At 43.2% G+C, this 18071-nt stretch overlaps 1 protein-coding gene across 7 annotated transcripts in view; it reads right to left on the bottom strand.

Moving 5' to 3' along the window:
- The window catches only part of CCDC62 (coiled-coil domain containing 62), a 44967-nt gene that overhangs the window by 18188 nt on the left and 8708 nt on the right, over positions 1-18071 (bottom strand). For 5 of the 7 annotated variants that reach the window (XM_060612160.3, XM_060612157.3, XM_060612162.3 and 2 more), the window contains 6 exons: positions 16744-16915; positions 13223-13324; positions 8924-9012; positions 8467-8582; positions 5642-6370; positions 2055-2211 (listed from right to left, as the gene is read on the bottom strand). In XM_060612160.3, coding sequence (XP_060468143.2) covers positions 2055-2211; positions 5642-6370; positions 8467-8582; positions 8924-9012; positions 13223-13324; positions 16744-16915 — 1365 coding nt within the window. The remainder of the gene's footprint in view (positions 1-2054; positions 2212-5641; positions 6371-8466; positions 8583-8923; positions 9013-13222; positions 13325-16743; positions 16916-18071) is intronic. The other 2 variants (XM_060612159.3, XM_060612165.3) reach the window with 2 other exon arrangements.

Genomic DNA, 18071 nt, shown 5'->3' on the forward strand with positions numbered 1-18071 from the left:
GCTCTGTGCTGACAGCTCAGAGCCTGAAGCCTGCTTCGGATTCGGTCTCCCTTTCTCCCTGCCCCTCCCCCACTCGTGTTCTGTGTCTGTCTCAAAAATAAATGTTTTAAAAAACTATGCAATTAAGCTACATAATATGCTGAGCTTTACCTATGTACACAGCCCTGACACCACACCCACAACGGACAGGGAAGCAAACCTATGCCCCCTGGGAATTCCTGCTGGAGTCGGTCCACCCATTCCCAGCCAACACTGATCTGTCTTCTGTCACCAGAGACTAGTTTGCCTTTTCTGGAATTTTATATAAACACATTCATATTTTTGTCTATGTGGCATCTTTCGCTCAGCATAATCATCTTGAGATTCACCTGTGCTGTGTATCGTAAATAGTTTATGCCTTCGTACTCCTGAGAAGTACCTCACTGCATGCGGGCATCATTTTGTCTATTCACCTACTGATGTATATTTGGGTTGTTTCCAGTTTTTCAGTTAATACAAATAAAGCTGCTTGAGTATTCACGTGCAAGTCTTTGTATGGACGTGTTTCCATTTCTCTAGTGGAATAGCTGGGTCATATGGTACGTGTATATTTAATTTTTTAAGAAACTACCCAAGTGCTCTTCAAAGTGAATTTTCTTTTCCCACCGCCAGTGAATGAAAGTCCCGGTTGCTCCAGATTCTAGTCAACACTTAGTATGGTCAAGTTTTAACAAAGAGAACACCCATCAAATACCCATTAGGGGCCAGGCCCTAAAATAGCTCATTTAGACCAAGCAAGTGTAATGTTATTATTGCATATTTGCAAATGAAGAAACTGAGGCTCAAAGAAAGTAAGTAACTTTACTGAGGTCACTGAGCTAAGACAAAGCAAAACGAGGACGTGAACCCAGATCAGTTTCATAGCCTGTTCTCTCCCCCAAGTAAAGCCAGAAGTAATTAAGTTCACTTCAACTTATTTTCACTCTGACAGAGCTGTAATGCGGATCCCATTTATGGTGAAGGCACCGGCTCATGTGTGACAGTGACAGTGCAGTAACAACCTCACTGACCGTCAGGAGGGGCATGAACAAACTGACTTATTCAATCAATAGACTACATATTGATCAGCAGTCAAAATGAAGGGACTAAGTCTTCAAGTATCAGCATGGATAAATGTCACAAAATATTCACACAGTTGGAAAAATCATCGCAAAAGGATAGAGACAGTCTTTTACCACTTACGCACATTTTAAATACACACAAAACATTATGTAATGTTTAAATATATGTTTTTAAATAGTAAAAGCATAAGAAAAAGCATGAATGCAACTTCAGGATAGTGGGTAACTGGTGGGGGGAGTGGGCGAGGGGAGAAGGCACGTGGGACCCACGCTTTATCTGTAGTATTTCATTTCTTGAACAAGAAAAATAAAACAAATGTGACAAAGGTAAGCATGTTAAATGTGAATGTAGGTGCACAATTGCTTGTTACGGTCTTTTTTGTTGTATTTAAAATATGTGTATGCACATATATATGTAATATGTATGTATCTACCAGTCACCAGGAGGGCCTGAGGGACATCTGGCCTGGAGTTAACTCTATAGAATAACATTTATTTTTTATGTTTTTTAAAATTTATTTTGAGAGAGAGAGAGAGAGAGCACATGTGTGAGCGTGGGGAGGAGCAGAGAGAGACGAGACAGAGAGACAGAGAAAGAGAGAAAATCCCAAGCAGGCTCCACACTGTCGGCATGAGTCTGTTGTGGGGCTTGAACTCATGAACGGTGAGATCATGACCTGAGCCGAAACCAAGAGTCATACACTTAACCAACTGAGCCACCGAGGCACCCCTATAGAATAATATTTAAAGGAAATAGAAGGTGAGTAACTGTGACTTCAGTTAAATGATATAATTAAAGTCCCATAGTTTAGGAAAAAAAAAAAAAAACAAAAAAACAACCCTGAAGAATGACCAAAATTAAGCACACGAACCACAGTACTACAGGAAAATTAAAAGCATGCTGGGGAGAAGTCTTGCTTGAATGAGTTGGGTATCTCTAAGCAGAATACAAACCTTCTCATTGGACAATGGTGCCTCTTTGTTGAATAACAAAATCTTAGGTGAGTTCTTTGTATCAGAAGAGGGCCCTGTCTCTATCAATCTCTCATCCTCTCGTGCCGCAGATTTTGAAGCACCCAAACAGTGGGAATGCTGGATGGCAAACAGCTCACTACAAACAATAAAACCAAACGGGACAGACATCTTAAAGTGGTAGCAAACATGCGTCACCAATACTCTTACGCTTCAAACTATCTCAACAGGAAAAAAGTTGTTTTTCTTTTTAATGAAGAAGCTCAAGTTTGAGTAGAACATTAGAGATTTGAAGAGAATAACTGAGTAGAATATTATCAATTAATGCATACCCTTTGCAGGCAGAATTAAAACAGAATTCTTAGAGGGTAACAACAGAATAGGGAATTTCCATCCCCCTTCCAAAAAGAAAGAAGAGAAGGGAAAGGAAGGGAAGGGAAGGGAAGGGAAGGGAAGGGAAGGGAAGGGAAGGGAAAGGAAGGGAAGGAAAAGAAAAAAGAAAAGAAAAGAAAAGAAAAGAGAAAAAAGAAAAGAAAAGAGAAAAGAAAGAAGGAAAATCATCCAAAAGGGAGGGGAAAAATTAACACAGGTTAAACTCGTGAAAATTTTGGGTTTTTGGTTTGTGAAGTTGATTTTTGTTCATGGTTTTTAAAAGTCCAACCCTTTTGTGAGAGTCGGACAGCACCGTGTGGCTCTTCATTCTTCTGCAGGCCGTCGGTATCGGAGAACAGAGCCGTGTAGCCAAGCTTCGGGGTAGGATATTAGAGTTTGGGCTCAAAGCAGAATGAATGGCAAAAGCTGGCACCCCTTCCTCCCACGTGCCCTGTAACTGAAGAGGAGCAGGCTGCCCGTGGCTTCTCCCTCCACAGGTAACCCCCCCGTGGTCTGGCTGGCATGGGATGGTGGAACAAACGGGAGCATTCAGCCCGATAATAAAGTAGGTACACAGTAAGTGCTTATACTCTAAGGGAGAACATAATTATCTTCTGTGTTTAGCCACGCATTTGTCAGGTGACGTGTGGGCACTGCCCCTCTGCTGGCAGCACGAGTCCTGTCAAGTATTTCAAACCAGGGAGGTCAAAAGGGTCTTGAAAGAAAACTCCGAATTTAAATTTGAATTTCTTTCCTACGTTAAATTTCATATATGTCCACTGCGCTCTTAAACCTAACATAGGGGCTGAGCACAGAGCCTAAATAGGATTCTCTCTCCCTCTGCCACTCTCCCCTGCTCACGCTCTCTCTCTCAAAAAAAAAAAAAAAAAAAAGAAGGGGCACCTGGGTGGCTTGATTGGGTAAGTGTCCGACTCTTGATTTGGCTCAGGTCATGATCCCACAGTTTGTGGGTTCGAGCCTCGCACTAGGCTCTATGCTGACAGTGTGGAGCCTGCTTGGGATTCTGGCTCTCCCTCTCTCTGCCCCTCCCCTTTTGTGTGCACGCACATGCTCTCTCTCCCTCCCCCCAAAATAAATAAATAAACTTAAAAAAAATTTTTTTAAATAATGTTGTTAAACCATGCACTCAACAAACATTAAAAAAAAAACTACCATAAACTTTCCCCGTAATCTATGTGCATTCTTCGCTCAGCAGTGAAAATGCGCAGTTGTGCTCTACTGATAACTTGCAATTATTTAAAGAAAATCTGTGAAAAACAAATACAAATAGATAACTTTCTACTGATAACTTGCAATTATTTAAAGAAAATCTGTGAAAAACAAAAACAAATAGATAAATTTGAGTGGCACCACCATTTTACTTTAAAATTTCACAACAGACAATAACTATCTGTATGATTTTTTTTGTTTATTTATTTTGAGAGAGAGACAGAGCACGCAAGAGGGAGAGGGACAGACAGAGGGATAGAGAGAGGGAGGAAGAGAGAGAATCCCAAGCAGGCTCCACACTGCCAGGGCAGAGCCCGACATGGGGCTTGAACCCATGAACCATAAGATCACGACCTGAGCTGAAGTCAAGAGCCATATGCTTAACTACTGAGCCACCCAGAACCTCATGTATGATTTTTAAATGACTTAGGCTTCTAAAAGGGCCAAGGAAAAATCCAAATAATGAAATTACCAGAAAGAAATTTTAATCATAAAGTCCTATGAAAGTCAGCGTGATGACTGAAATAAGGCTCTCAATATAGAAACTTCATTCTTTCTGTAATTTAAGAACAAAGAGCTAGGTTTTATTTAAAAATTGCAGGGGTGCCTGGGTGGCTCAGTTGGTTGAGTGTCTGACTTCAGCTCAGGTCATGATCTCATGGTTCATGGGTTCAAGCCCCACTTTGGGCTCTGTGCTGACAGTTCGGAGCCTGGAGCCTGCTTCAGATTGTGTGTCTCCCTCTCTCTCTGCCCTTCACCTGCTCATGCTCTGTCTCTCTCTCTCTCTCTCTCAAAAATAAATAAACACTGAAAAATTTTTTTAATTGCACACATTGGGGCACCTGGGTGGCTCAGTCGATGGAGGGTCCACCTCTCAACTTCAGCACAGGTCGTATCTCAGGGTCATGGGATCAAGCCCTGCATCAGGCTCCATACTGAGCATGGAGTCTACTTGGGATTCTCTCTCTCTCCTCTCTCTCTCTCTCTCTCTCTCTCTCTCTCTCTCCCCCCTCTCTCCCTCCTACCCCTCCCCCCAAAAAAGTTTTTTTAATTTCAGACATTATTATAGCGCCCCTCAACCACAAGATTCTGCAAGTTTTTTTTATGTTTCTCTATTTTTGAGGGAGAGAGCACAAGCTGGGGAGGGGCACAGAGAGAGATAGAGGGTGGCACAGAGAATCCAAGGCAGGCTCTTAGCTGCCAGCACAGAGCCTGATGCAGGGCTTGTACCCAGGAACCGCAAGATCATGACCTGAGCGGAAGTCGGATGCTTAACCGAGCCACCCAGGCGCCCCAAGATTCAGCAAGTCTAACGTTAAGATGAGCCTGAATAATGCAGCATATGCTAATGACTAATCCATTTTCTTCTCTTAAAAAAAACATTAACCTTTCTCAGCTTGTTATGTACAAATATTATTTTTCTTGCATGATTTCAAAAAGTGAGAAGGTTTGGGAAATGTACAATGAACACAAGGGCAGAAGCAGTTGGATACGGAAATATGTCACTGGGGGGTTGGGGGGGCAGGTGGAGGCGAAATTCTTATCTGTGGTCTAGGGAATGTAATCTCTGCAGAAAAACAGCTTATCGATTCACACGGGATCCAGGGGTGAGGAATGCTCCAGAGCGGCATTCTGCTCCGTAAAGTGACCTACTGTTAGCTTTAATAAAAAAAAAAAAAAAATTTGCCCAACTCATGACAACTGGCTTTGTTTTCAAACAAACCCTTTGCCTCAGAAGCAGTCCTAGGTACAAACTTTTCACTGGAATCTAATAGGGTCTCTTTGCACAATCAGAAACTCGACTGTCTATGTGCTGATGAAGAGAGTAACCGTTTGGCCCCAGACGTGATTTCTGTTCGCAAACACTGCTCTCTGCTTCCCAGTGAGCGTCGAGTGGCTAATGCCCTTTCCATTTCCAAGCACAGCATGTGGGGTCCCCGGGGGTTAACAATGCCAACATCACTAACCTCGTGGAGGAGTTGTATTTCCGTCTGCTGGCACTTTCTGCACAAGTACACACGGATTTGTGGCGAACGATTCTTTGCACTTTGGAAGGCTTGAAGATACTCATCCATTCCACGTCAGACATGTGGCCTGGTGCCTCGATTATGAAGTTACTCGGGTGGCAGCACTTGGATTCCCATATGTCACTTTCCCCCAAACAGGCTTCGTTTTTATGGCAACAGGAGACTCCAGACCTTTCCATGTCATCTTGACATTCGACATTCAACTTTTCCGGTTGTTTTGCCCCAGAACAGCTGGCCAGGCCCAGGTACACGTTAACATCATGCCACTGTTTCTCATCAGATAAGGACACTGATGTTTCCAAGAGTTGTTTCTCTTCATTCTGAATCTCTATCCCGTTCCCTTTTGGTGACTTTGCATGGATCTTGCAAAATGTACTTTTGTTTTCGGCTTCCATCGGCATTTTTCCTCCCAGAGACCAAGACTTTTGCTTCTCCAGCAAGTCTTTTGTAAATAGAGATGAGACAGCAATTACACTTTTCCCCCCAAATGAAGTATTAACCTGTAGTCTCTTCTCTTTGCATACATCACAAGGGCTCTTGTCTGACCTATTTTGCTGAACCAACGTGGTCTCAAATTTTGGGTCTTTAACCAGTGACTTCTGATTTTTCTCTCTCTTAATATCGACTTTTGGGCGGTTATTCTCAAGGTCTGACAAACACATGTCTCTGCTACGGTGGCATTACAAAAAACGTAAGTTATAAGATACACTTAATACCGTCATTCTAAATATTTCACTCAAACCCCATTAGTTGAGCTAAATCCTATTAAGACCCATTTGTATGAAATGAAAAGGTAAGGTAGAATATGTATTCTTTCTTCAGAGCCCGATTTCCACCTGACTTCAAGGAAGTCTTTCTGACCAGCAAGCCCACACGCTTACTTTCCCTTCCTGCCTTCCACTCCCCCGTGCTTACTGCCTATACTGCGGTTACTGCTTTACTGTATGTATTCTCTAATCATGCAGCAAACTTCCTATTATAACTATATTGTTCACCAACTTTCATGTATATATCTTGTCTTTTCAGTAGACTCATAAGTTTTTTTTTTTTTTTTAATGTTTATGTATTTTTGAGAGACAGAGCACAAGCAGAGCAGGGGTGGGGAGGGGCAGAGAGAGAGGGAGACACAGAATCCAAAGCAGGCTCCAGGCTCTGAGCTGTCAGCACAGAGCCGGATGTAGGGCTTAAATCCACGAACTGTGAGATCATGACCCGAGCCGGAGTCGGACGCTTAACGGACTAAGCCACCCAGGAGCCCTGACTTGTAAATTTCTTAATGTATAGGCCTTTTTAGTCCTCCTGGCACTTCAGGACAGCCTTTAACATACATTAGGTATTCCGTAAATACCTGTTCATTGGTCTGTTATTCCTCTTCCTATTAGTGTCACAGTAAACAGAAGTAAAGCCAGGACTGAAAGGGGACAGAGATTCAAGGGACAGAGATATAGTGGAAAGTGCCAAATGTGTTTACCATACTGCATTCATGACCGACCCATTGATCTGCTAGATATTTACACAGCGATATACTGAAAGCTGGTCTAAAGTAAGAAAGGCATGTGTGCATAAAATGAAGATTAAGAACACTATACAACAGGATACACCGTTAACTAAACTGTCTTCATGTCACATGTATTCAGGTATTCTGATCTGTAGAATTCTGACCCCTCAGACAACTCAACCCCCACATTTCTAGAATGGCACAGGCCATGTCACGCTCTTAGAGAATAACTTCACGCATCTCGCCCAAGTGCCTCCCAGGGGCAATGAGGTCCAAACAAGGAAAAAGCCAGTGTGATGGGGGCTCTTGCCTGCAAGAGAACTCTGGGCTGGTGTGGTAAGTATCAGCAGCAGCAGCAGCAACAGCTGGGACACAAAGCCAAATGTAACTACCCCCCTTCCCCCCCAGCAGAAGGCCTCAAAAGAAAAGTAAAGCACAGCAGTCACACTGTCCGGAGGGACAGTCGCTCCCCACGTCCACCGCTGCAACTGCTAACTACCAGCAAAGGGGCTGCTGGGAGCGCAGGGCGGCCTCCACACCTGCGCGGTTACACCCCCCCCGCCCCCCCCAGCGGTGAGGACCTGCCCTCATTCCTGTGCCCAGTCATGACTCCCATGTAACACTGGTGCTTGGAAAAGTAGACTAAATGTAACTGTGGGGGCAGCTGTATGCCTGTTAAATTAAACCACACCTCATATATTTGTATTTTAACTTTACAGAGACCAATTTAATTCATACACTACACTGCTTATTAGAGGTATGAAAAGGTGTCTCCTTCTATTAACAAGGAAAACAGGAAAATCCAGCTAAAATCAGAGATCACCCTCAGCTAGCTGAACTCCTACTCCAGTCATGTATACCATTCGCTGGCGTTATTTCTTTTAGGCAAGTGCTATGTCCTAGGCGTCTTTATTTTGCCCACCCCCAGCCCCGTGAGTGCTAAACACTACACACTAAGTGCGCCTGAAAGAGGACATGATTCACCTCTGCGGTTTCCACTTGCGCTGGAAGCCTTGTACGCAACAGACGCACAAATAATGCTAATGAATTTCTTTCATCAAGTGGCTAAATCAGGATCGTACCTAAAATTCTCAGATCAGGTCTCATTACAACACAGGATTATAATGGTGATTACTAGCTCCTATATATTTATTCCGTATCCCTTAGGGAATGACGGTCAATACTGGCCTACAGTAAGTACTTAATAAGCAGACTGAACGATAAAATAATATACAAGATCATACTAGCAGCATCTTACTAAGGTTACCTGGATTCCAGAACCTTTGATTCCTCCATCTTTGAGTCATATATCTGTAATAATTCCTGAGAATTTTCCACATTAAAATTAAGAAACTGCAGATCACTCTGTTGTTTTACATAAATCTGCCATAAATATTGATAAGTAAGTTGTGACAATAAAACTATATTGAGTCAACATTCAAATGCTACAACACGTCAGATGGTGACTAGAGACATATGCTAAATATGTTTGCTTTTATTTTTCCTATGTTAGCACTGAGATTTGTTAGTATAACTGGTTTCCTAACCTTTCGTTACCATAAGCCAAACCCTACTGATTATGCTAAAGGTGACATACCTTTAATGTACTTAGGACACTAAAAGCACCATAAGCAAAAATCGGCAGACACACGCTTTTCCTAATTTGATGTTTGTTTATAAACGTGTCCCACCTAACAGTAAGGGCAGGGGAACCGGGGACGTACCTGTCTCAGATTACGTAGTTCTGCGTCTGTACGTTCTTGCTTTGACTTGGCAATATCAAGTAACTCATCTTTCCTTTTTTCTCTCTGTGCTATTTAACAACAAATGTTATTCAAATATTTCTCATCAGCCGTATCAACACAAACCTCTTCATTTCCAAAAATTTAATGTTCCAGTAACATTTTCCTCCTGTTCCTGAACTTAAAATTTGCAAAATGCATGGCTGGGAAGAGCTTTTTCTGTGATTCTGACTAGATCTTTCACCAAATTTGAAAATTTTCACAGTGTAATTAATGCTGAGTCAAAGAAAAGATCCAGAATTGTATCAACTGTATGATCAAATCACACTGTGTGTTTAGATACACGGACACAAAGATAAAAAGTCTGAGAACAAGTACATTAAATATTAAAATAAGCTTTTTTGGATGGGAGGATTAATAACAATTATTTTTCTCTCTTTTTTGGGGGAGGGGGCATGATACAATATGTATTACTTTAATTTTTAAAAATTTGTTCACATTACATGACTACCTTATGAATGCATTTTCATTGCAAAAACCCAAACAACATATTACCTTTATCAACAGAATGAATGAATGAATGAATGAATGAATAAATAAATAAATAAATAAAACAGTTTCAGAACTTGGTAAATTGAGAACCCATAGGAAGAAAAGAATCTGAAGTGCTATACAAAGACTAGTACCAGAAAAAAAAAAACAAAACAATATTACACTAAAGGAGAAATAAAGTGACTCACACAGAAATCAGAAATCAACAATAAATGCTTCACTTCAGAAAAAATCAGTAACTTTATAAGAAGTTCAAACTCAATGTATAAAATGACCCGGTAACTACATGAATTGAATTCGAAGTAAATCGGAGACAATCTCAATAAAAATTTATAACTTCTATCTATGGTTCTTTCATAAAACACCTTCTACATGTCATTTTTCTACATTTTCATTTTACATGAAAAAGGACAAAAGTTTTTATCGTCACTTTCCATCTGGACATCGCAAAGACCACGTGAGGACACAGGCCCGTGCGTTGCTGCGCACTGTAACTCCACTGGACAGCTGCTCTGGGGGTCAGGGCACCAGCTGCAGGAAGGAGCCAGAGAGGTCTGTGCACAGCCGCCCGGTCTCCCCAGCGTGGCTCATGCTCAGCCCTTCCAACATGGGTCTGCAGCATCATCTCACCTTTGAAAGGTAATCCGCGTGCACAAGATGGAAAACGTGAAGAGAAGTTCAGTGAAAGCCACGTTGCCAGCTTGAAACTATCACGTCTTTTCTACTCCATTCTGAATTTATTTCTTTGCATTATAGGCGTCAACACCATCATGAGAGCATATAAATGCAGTGCGCCTGCACTATTTATGCAGAGTTGCATTCAGTTTATGTGAATTTAATTGTAAGCACAAAGAAAAAACCAAAAAAGGAATTGCAGCTAGTTTGACTGAAAGTAATGCCCACAGTGGATCTGTGACTCTCTCTGCTGGGCTCAGTTCCGCTTGCCTCTCATTATTAGCAGCACTGTGACACGCTGGGTGTAATTCTTAGTATTTTGAGATACTCGAGATACTTTGGATACAGTACGGCCCCTGACCAAAAGCCATATTTGGAGTTCACAGGTAATTTTAAATATATGTGAACTTTGCCTTAATCTCGGACTTTAGAATAATCTACTAGTGCATAAGAGGCAACTCTACTGTAAATATCGGTGTTCCGCTCGGTCAGATACTTTTCTACATGGCTGGGTTTAGCTGAGAGATCAAAGCGGTGGGACCACTCTTTCTGTGGTCACAGAAAACAAAGAGATGTCGGACTCTGCTGGTAGCTGCCTGAGCAAGCAGCCTAAGAAAGACACCAGAGGGGAAAGGGTCCTGGTAGTCTGCACCCACCACATCTGGTCAAGGCTCTGCTTTTTACTGACCAGGAGACCTTAGGCAATCAATCACTCAATGCCACAGGGCTTCGTTTACAAGACAGTCAGGACCCCAGAAATATGACCTAGCATCATCGCTTTATTTGCAAACTTCTTATAAGCAGTTATGTACAAAACAAAGAAACACATCATCTATGTGAAGCACTTCATCTTCAACGAGAGAAAAAAAAGTTTTGAACTTAACAGACATCTTAAGATGTCTTAAGACATCTTCCAGCTTCAAATAAAATGTGTTCATTTTCAGTTACAGCATCTGACAGGATATTATCATATTAAGCCTTTTAAAATTATTTTAGGCTTCCTTCACTTTTATAATTTAAACACACAAAAATTGTTTGAGACAGTGGTATGACTAGAAAAGGTGTTTAAGAGGGGAAACTGGGTGGCTCAGTCAGTTGAGCGTCTGACTCTTGATTTCGGCTCAGGTCATGATCTCACAGTTCGTGAGTTCCGGCCCCGCATCAGGCTCTGCGCCAGTGACATGGAGCCCTCTTGGGATTCTCTGTCTCCCTCTCTCTCTGCCCCTCCCCTGCTTGTGTTCTCTCTCATTCTCTCTCTCTCTCTCTCTCTCTCAAAAATAAATAAATAAACATAAAAAAAAAAAAAGAAAAGAAAGAAAAGGTATTTAAGAGATAAGCTTAGGAGGGGTGCCTGGGTGGCTCTGTTGGTTAAGTGTCTGACTCTTGATTTGGGCTCAGATCATGATCTCACGGTTCATGAGATCAAGCCCCATATCGGGCTTTGCACTGACAGCATGGGGCCTGCTTGGGATTCTCTCTCTCCTCCTCTCTCTGCCCCTCCCCCACTCTGTTCTCCCTCCCCCCCCCGTACAAAATAAACATTTAAAAATAAATCGACATAAAAAATAATAAAATTATTCACAAAATGGATTTATTATAGTATTATCTAACAAATTCCATAATCCGTAATCCATCCTAGTAATACACAATAGGATGTAGGAGTAAAAATTGCCAAATCAAAACAAAGGGAGACGGTTAAAATATACTGCAAACATCTTCCTTCCTCTGACCTCCCACAGCATTGTGTTCACATCTGTATAGTACTAGATTTTCTGTGGGCCTATGAGCTTCATAGCAACTAGCAGAGTGCCTGGCACACAAGAGCTGACCCAAAGATTGTTTGAATTCAACTGTAAAGCTATATATATACATATATGACTTTAGGATACATGTATATCTCATTTACACATACGTTTTTAATAGATGACTTTGAGACAGCAATCCTAGAAATAACGAAAACAGTGACCTCTACTGGTAGAAAACTGCATTTTCCCCAATCTTTAATCACATGACCTTAAAATTGAGAATTTTCATTTTATGTGAAAAAATGTTAATAATGCATTTTGCCCTTTAAGAAATTTATTCTCCTAGAAGGAAGGGCATTAAGGGTGTGTATAAATAAGCCCCAAATATGTCAATTTAATTAATTCTGTTTGAAACGTCACCTCCAATCCTATGATTTTCCTCATACAAACTACCAGAATGAAAGCCTAGTAAAATTCGGCTGGCAAGGACAGAGAGGAGATCTACACGTCAGTGGTTCTCAGCTGGAAGTGGAGAGGCAGAGGTCGGAACTAGTGCACACTAGTGGGGTATATGCAGCGGGCAGTGTGGGAGAATGTGGTGGAGGGGGGGTGGAAGGCAATATTTATATCTATCTTCAGGGGGCCTAAGTTAAACTAGTGATAAATTTGCTTTTTTTTTTTTGTAAGTTTCCTTATTCAGGGGGTGTCTGGGTGGTTCAGTCGGCTGGGTGTCTGACTCTTGATTTCAGCTCAGGTCATGATCTCCTGGTTCATGGGTTTGAACCTGTACACTGGGCTCTGTGCTGGCAGCAAGGAGCTTGTTTGAGATTCTCTCTCCCTCTGTGCCCTTCCCCCCACTCAAAAATAAACATTTCGAAAAAATAAAATAAAACTTATTTATTTATTTTTGGGAGAGAGAGAGAGAGCGAAAGAGAGCAGGGGAGGGGCAGAGAAGGAGAGAGAGAGAATCCCAAGCAGGCTCCACACTGTCAGCCCAGAGCCCGACCTGAGACTCGAACTCATGAACCGTGAGATCATGACTTGAGCCAAAACCAACTCTGACGCTTAACTGAGTCACGCAGGCACCCGCCCTTTTTTTTTTTTTTTTTTTTTTTTTTTTTTTTTAACGACTTTAATATTCCCTGCCTGGTCCCTCCCTGTCCCTTAAAGGCTGTTAAAAAAACCAAAAACCAAAAAACTACTATTTTGAGAGAGGTGTAATTCCTTCAGTCTGTCGTGGTCGTACCACAGAAAGTTTAGGTTACAAATATATAACTATTCAATCGCTTAAATTAATTTCTATTTTTACCAGTAAAAACCAATTCATCATGCAGGCAACTTTTCTCTTGCTTGAGGCGAATGATCTCTTCTCGTTGTTCGTTATTTTCTGTTGTCTTTTCGTTTAGATCCTCTTCAGAAATAGAAGAAAACAGAAGTCCTCAAATAAATACTAGTTCCTAGAAGACTATATACACTGAATACCTCATGCCCTCGACACCCTTTCCAATCAGTGTGAAATCCTGTTGGAGCTACAACCGCATCCCTGGCAGTGACCCTTGTCAGCCTTCCGTATCCCTGACCGGCCTCTCTTTTACAGCCTAGAGTCCAAAGAACAATCAGGGTAATCTTATTCTTTTTTTTTTTTTTTTTTAATTAAGTAAACTCTACCCCCAATGTGGGGCTCAAACTCACGACCCCAAGATCAAGAATCACATGCTCTCCTGACTGAGCCAGCCGGGACCCGCAGGGTAATCTTTTAAAAGTAAAACTCTGTTCATGTCACTTCTCCGCTAAAAGCTCTACCACACTTAGGATGAAATCTAAACTCACTACCCTGAGCCTTGCATGGCCCTGACTGTCACTCTCCCCATTCTTTGTTCTGTTCCTTGAACGTGTCCCAACCTCAAAACCCAGCCTAGGGCTTTTGTATTTGCTGTTCCTTCTGCCTGGAAGGCTCTGGGCCCAGATCCTCACATGGCTACTTTTCTCGCCATCCAAGCTCCTGCCCAAATGTTCTCCTCAAAGCCGCCTTCCCAGTCCACCCGGACCGAGTTCGTTGCCCTCACTCTCTAGTCCACTGTCCGTTACCCTGTCATCCTTTAAAGAGATGACAGAGTCTGTCCCTGCTGTCAAGGGGCTTACAGTGTGATTATGGTTTTAGCTGAAGCTACAAATGGAGACAAAGCCTACGATTTGGCACAAGTCAAGGCATCATAAGAACAAGATTTTAGAAGGCTGAGTCTTTTAAGTTAAATCGACCACAATAAACTTTCACAATTTCAGCAGCGACTCACTGGCTCAGGGGTGCAGGAGAACTGAAAATACCGACTCCGTCTGGTTCATGTCTGTGCAATGACCTCCCTCGGGCCTGTGTGCTCCAGGCCCCTTGGAGGTTACTGCATGCCCTAAATGGAATTCAGAAAGGCTTATTCTGATCTTCCCTCTGGTGCACAGATGGCACCACTTTAGATAACTACCCTTGACCTCATCACAATGCCCCTCGCTCCATAAAAGCTATGGATTAAAGTCTGGACTTCGTGGAGAGTAGCTTATGTAGCACCAGGATCATGGGCCACCCGATCCCCCTGTCACTAAGTGACCCTGAATAAAACTCCATGTGAATGGTATGGAATGGCTTGCTTCATTTTTCAGTCTCAAAGTGCCTTCTCAGTCTGGAAGATACTTTACTTTCCTCTACCTTCTAACAACAAGGCACTCCACTAAGGACAGAGGTCAGAGTAACTTCCACCAAAATACAGCTTTGTTATTCTAAGGCTGCTTGTTCCATGGTGAGAGCCTGTGCTCATGTGGAGCTCGATGACCATTTACTCTGCCCCAGGGTGGGGAATGGCCAGAGAAAAGTGGGCCTACCGGGGTGCCTGGGTGGCTCAGTCGGTTGAGCATCCGACTTCAGCTCAGGTCATGATCTCACAGTTGGTGAGTTCAAGCCCCATATGGGGCTGGCTGCTGTCAGCACAGAACCTGCTTCAGATCCTCTGTCCCCCTCTCCACCCCTCCCCCACTTGCACTCTCTCAAAAATAAATGAAACATTAAAAAGGAAAGAAAGAGGGGCGCCTGGGTGGCTCAGTCAGTTAAGCGGCCAACTTCGGCTCAGGTCATGATCTCACAGTCTGTGAGTTCGAGCCCCGCGTCGGGCTCTGTGCTGACAGCTCGGAGCCTGGAGCCTGCTTCGGGTTCTGGGTCTCCCTCTCTCTGACCCTCACCCCGTTCATGCTCTGTTTCTCTCTGTCTCAAAAATAAATAAACGTTAAAAAAAAAATTAAAAAAAAAAAAAAAAAGGAAAGAAAGAAAGAAAGAAAGGGAAAGAAAAGCGGGCCTACCTCCATGCTCTCTGTAGAAAAAGGTAAGCTTTTACTCCATCACCTATATCCACACTCACGTAAATAGGACTAACCTATTTGGTACACCTAGCCTCCATTTCGCTATAAAGCTTCAAGTAATATTACTCAGAAGGAAATGAATGAGTTACTCCGAGAACAAAAATAGAAAATGAGAACACAACAGGAATTTTCAAAAATAAAACATGCGCCAAAAAGCCGCTCTGGCAGGTGTGTTGTTGTGGCAATTCCTCAGCCCCGCCCTGCGCTCCTCCCGGGGAGGGACAGATCTTTCTCCACTGCTGGACTTTGGGTTTAGCCACATGATGCTTTGGCCAACAGAGTGAGGGTATGTCGGGTCCTCATGTGTCTCTGCTCCTTCCTTCCTTCCTTCCTTCCTTCCTTCCTTCCTTCCTTCCTTCCTTTCCTTCCTTCCTCCCTCCCTCCCTCCCTCCCTCTCTCTCTCTCTCTCTCTTTCTTTCTTTACTTACTTACTTATAAAGTAAGCTCTATGCCCAACGTGGGGCTTGAACTCATGACCCCGAGATCAAGAGCCACATGCTCTCCTGACTGAGCCAGCCAGTCGTCCCTAGGTGGGGAAAAGTGCCCAGGCCAGCCTACCAGCAAGGAGAAGTGAGACTCATAAAGCCCCCAGAGGAGCAGCTCGGCTGGGCCCAAGCAACATAAGCCAATTCCCATCAGGCTGATACATGAACTTATCACACGCTTACGGTTGCACGCCACTGAGATATAGTCACTGGTTGTTAGAAAGCATAAATTAACAAGAGCTAAGTGGTCCAGCAAAGGCAAGAGTATTTTGAAAATATAATGCATTATGCACTTTCCCCCAAGTCTGTTATTTATTTTGTAACACAAAAACTGTAGCATAGGGGCGCCTGGGTGGCTCAGTCGGTTAAGCGTCCGACTTCGGCTCAGGTCACGATATCTCGGTTTGTGAGTTCAAGCCCCGCGTCGGGTTCTGTGCTGACAGCTCAGAGCCTGGAGCCTGTTTCAGATTCTGTGTTTCCTCCTCTCTCTGTCTCTCCCCTGCTCATGCTCTGTCTCTCTCTGTCTCTTAATAATAAATAAATGTTTAAAAAAAAAAAAACAATTGGGGCGCCTGGGTGGCTCGGTCGGTTAAGTGTCCGACTTCGGCTCGGGTCATGATCTCACGGTCTGTGAGTTTGAGCCCCGCGTCGGGCTCTGTGCTGACAGCTCGGAGCCTGGAGCCTGTTTCGGATTCTGTGTCTCCCTCTCTCTCTGCCCCTCCCCTGCTCATGCTCTGTCTCTCTCTGTCTCTTAATAATAAATAAATGTTTAAAAAAACAAACAAACAAACAAAAAAACCTGTAGCATAATTGTATACAAGTGCAACGAACATTTCATGGTAGGACCTAAGGCCAGACCGACCCTCAATCACAAGATGAAGTGAACCCACATGAAGAAATATGTGCCCGAGGTAAAATGCTTGAGTTGATGTCTCTTCCTTACCTTTTAGTTTGCTGACTTCAATTTTAAGTGCCTTCAATTTCTGCTTGTAATCTTGTTTCTCCTTCACAATACAAGTCTCCACCATCTTAGCGTCACGCAAGGCATGCTCTAACAGTTTAAATTTTCCTGAGCAGTCTGCAATGTGACTGACGGCCTCGATGATATCTTTGTCCTAAAAACCAAATGTGAAGACTGTTCTGTAAGATTTTTTAAGTTCCAACTAATCAGGATGAGACCTCGCTATGAGCCAGGTTCCATTCTAGGCACTTCGCTGCTAACTCACGTAATCTCCACAGGGGCTCTCTGAGGTAGGTACTACCTTTATCGGCAGGTGACAGGTGACAGACGAGTCAACAGTAAAAAGTCCAAGGTTACGCAACTAGTCAGAGATGGAGCTCCAATTCGCACCTAGTTAGCTGCCCCGGCAACCATGCACGAACCACCACGGCTTGTGGTCTCAGGAAGTTTATAACCACCGTGTGATCGTGCAGTAGGAGAGCTGTTGGCCGCTGGAATGGGCCTTACTCTCTGCACTACAGATAAATCCCATGGGCCTCTCTCTTCCCTTCTTTTCAGCTTGTTAAAATGGCAGACTCCAGGGGCACCTGGGCGGCTCAGCTGGTTACGCGTCCGACTTCAGCTCAGGTCATGATTGTGAGTTCGAGCCCCGTGTCAGGCTCTGTGCTGACAGCTTGGAGCCTGGCGCCTGCTTCAGATTCTGTGTCTCCCTCTCTCTCTCTCTGCCCCTCCCCTGCTTGCACTCTCTTTCTTTCTCTCTCTCTCAAAAATGAATAAACATTTTTTAAAAATTTAGAAAAATTTAGAAAAAAATTTGAGAGAGACAGAGCATGATCAGGGGAGGGGCAGAGAGAATCCCAAGCAGGCTCAGCACTGTCAGCACAGAGCCCAATGTGGGGCTTGAACTCGTGAACTCCGAGACTGTCACCTAAGCCGAAGTCGGACACTTAACCAACTGAGCCACCCAGGCGGCCCTGTTAAGAAAGCTTGCCCATGACCACTTTAAAACAGTAAACTGCTGGGGGAAATCACACATGAATTACCAGGACCGTCCCATTATACCTAAATCACTCTCTTATTCTCCAGCTGCCAAACGTATGTGACAGCAGAAGAGACTGCCGATCACTGATCATGGCATGTTAGTGGCTCTATCAACTACTTGATTGCTAATAGTTTTTCTCTCCATTAAAAAAAACTTAACAAGCAATCTAACTGGCAATGACTTTATGAGACATAACATTGGATACCTCAGAAGAAAACAAGTTAATCCAGACATGCTAAACCATGGAACAAGCCTTGGAGACAGAGAC

This window comes from Panthera onca, chromosome D3, assembly GCF_046562875.1.
Source record: "Panthera onca isolate mPanOnc1 chromosome D3, mPanOnc1 haplotype 2, whole genome shotgun sequence".
NCBI classification, from domain to species: domain Eukaryota; kingdom Metazoa; phylum Chordata; class Mammalia; order Carnivora; family Felidae; genus Panthera; species Panthera onca.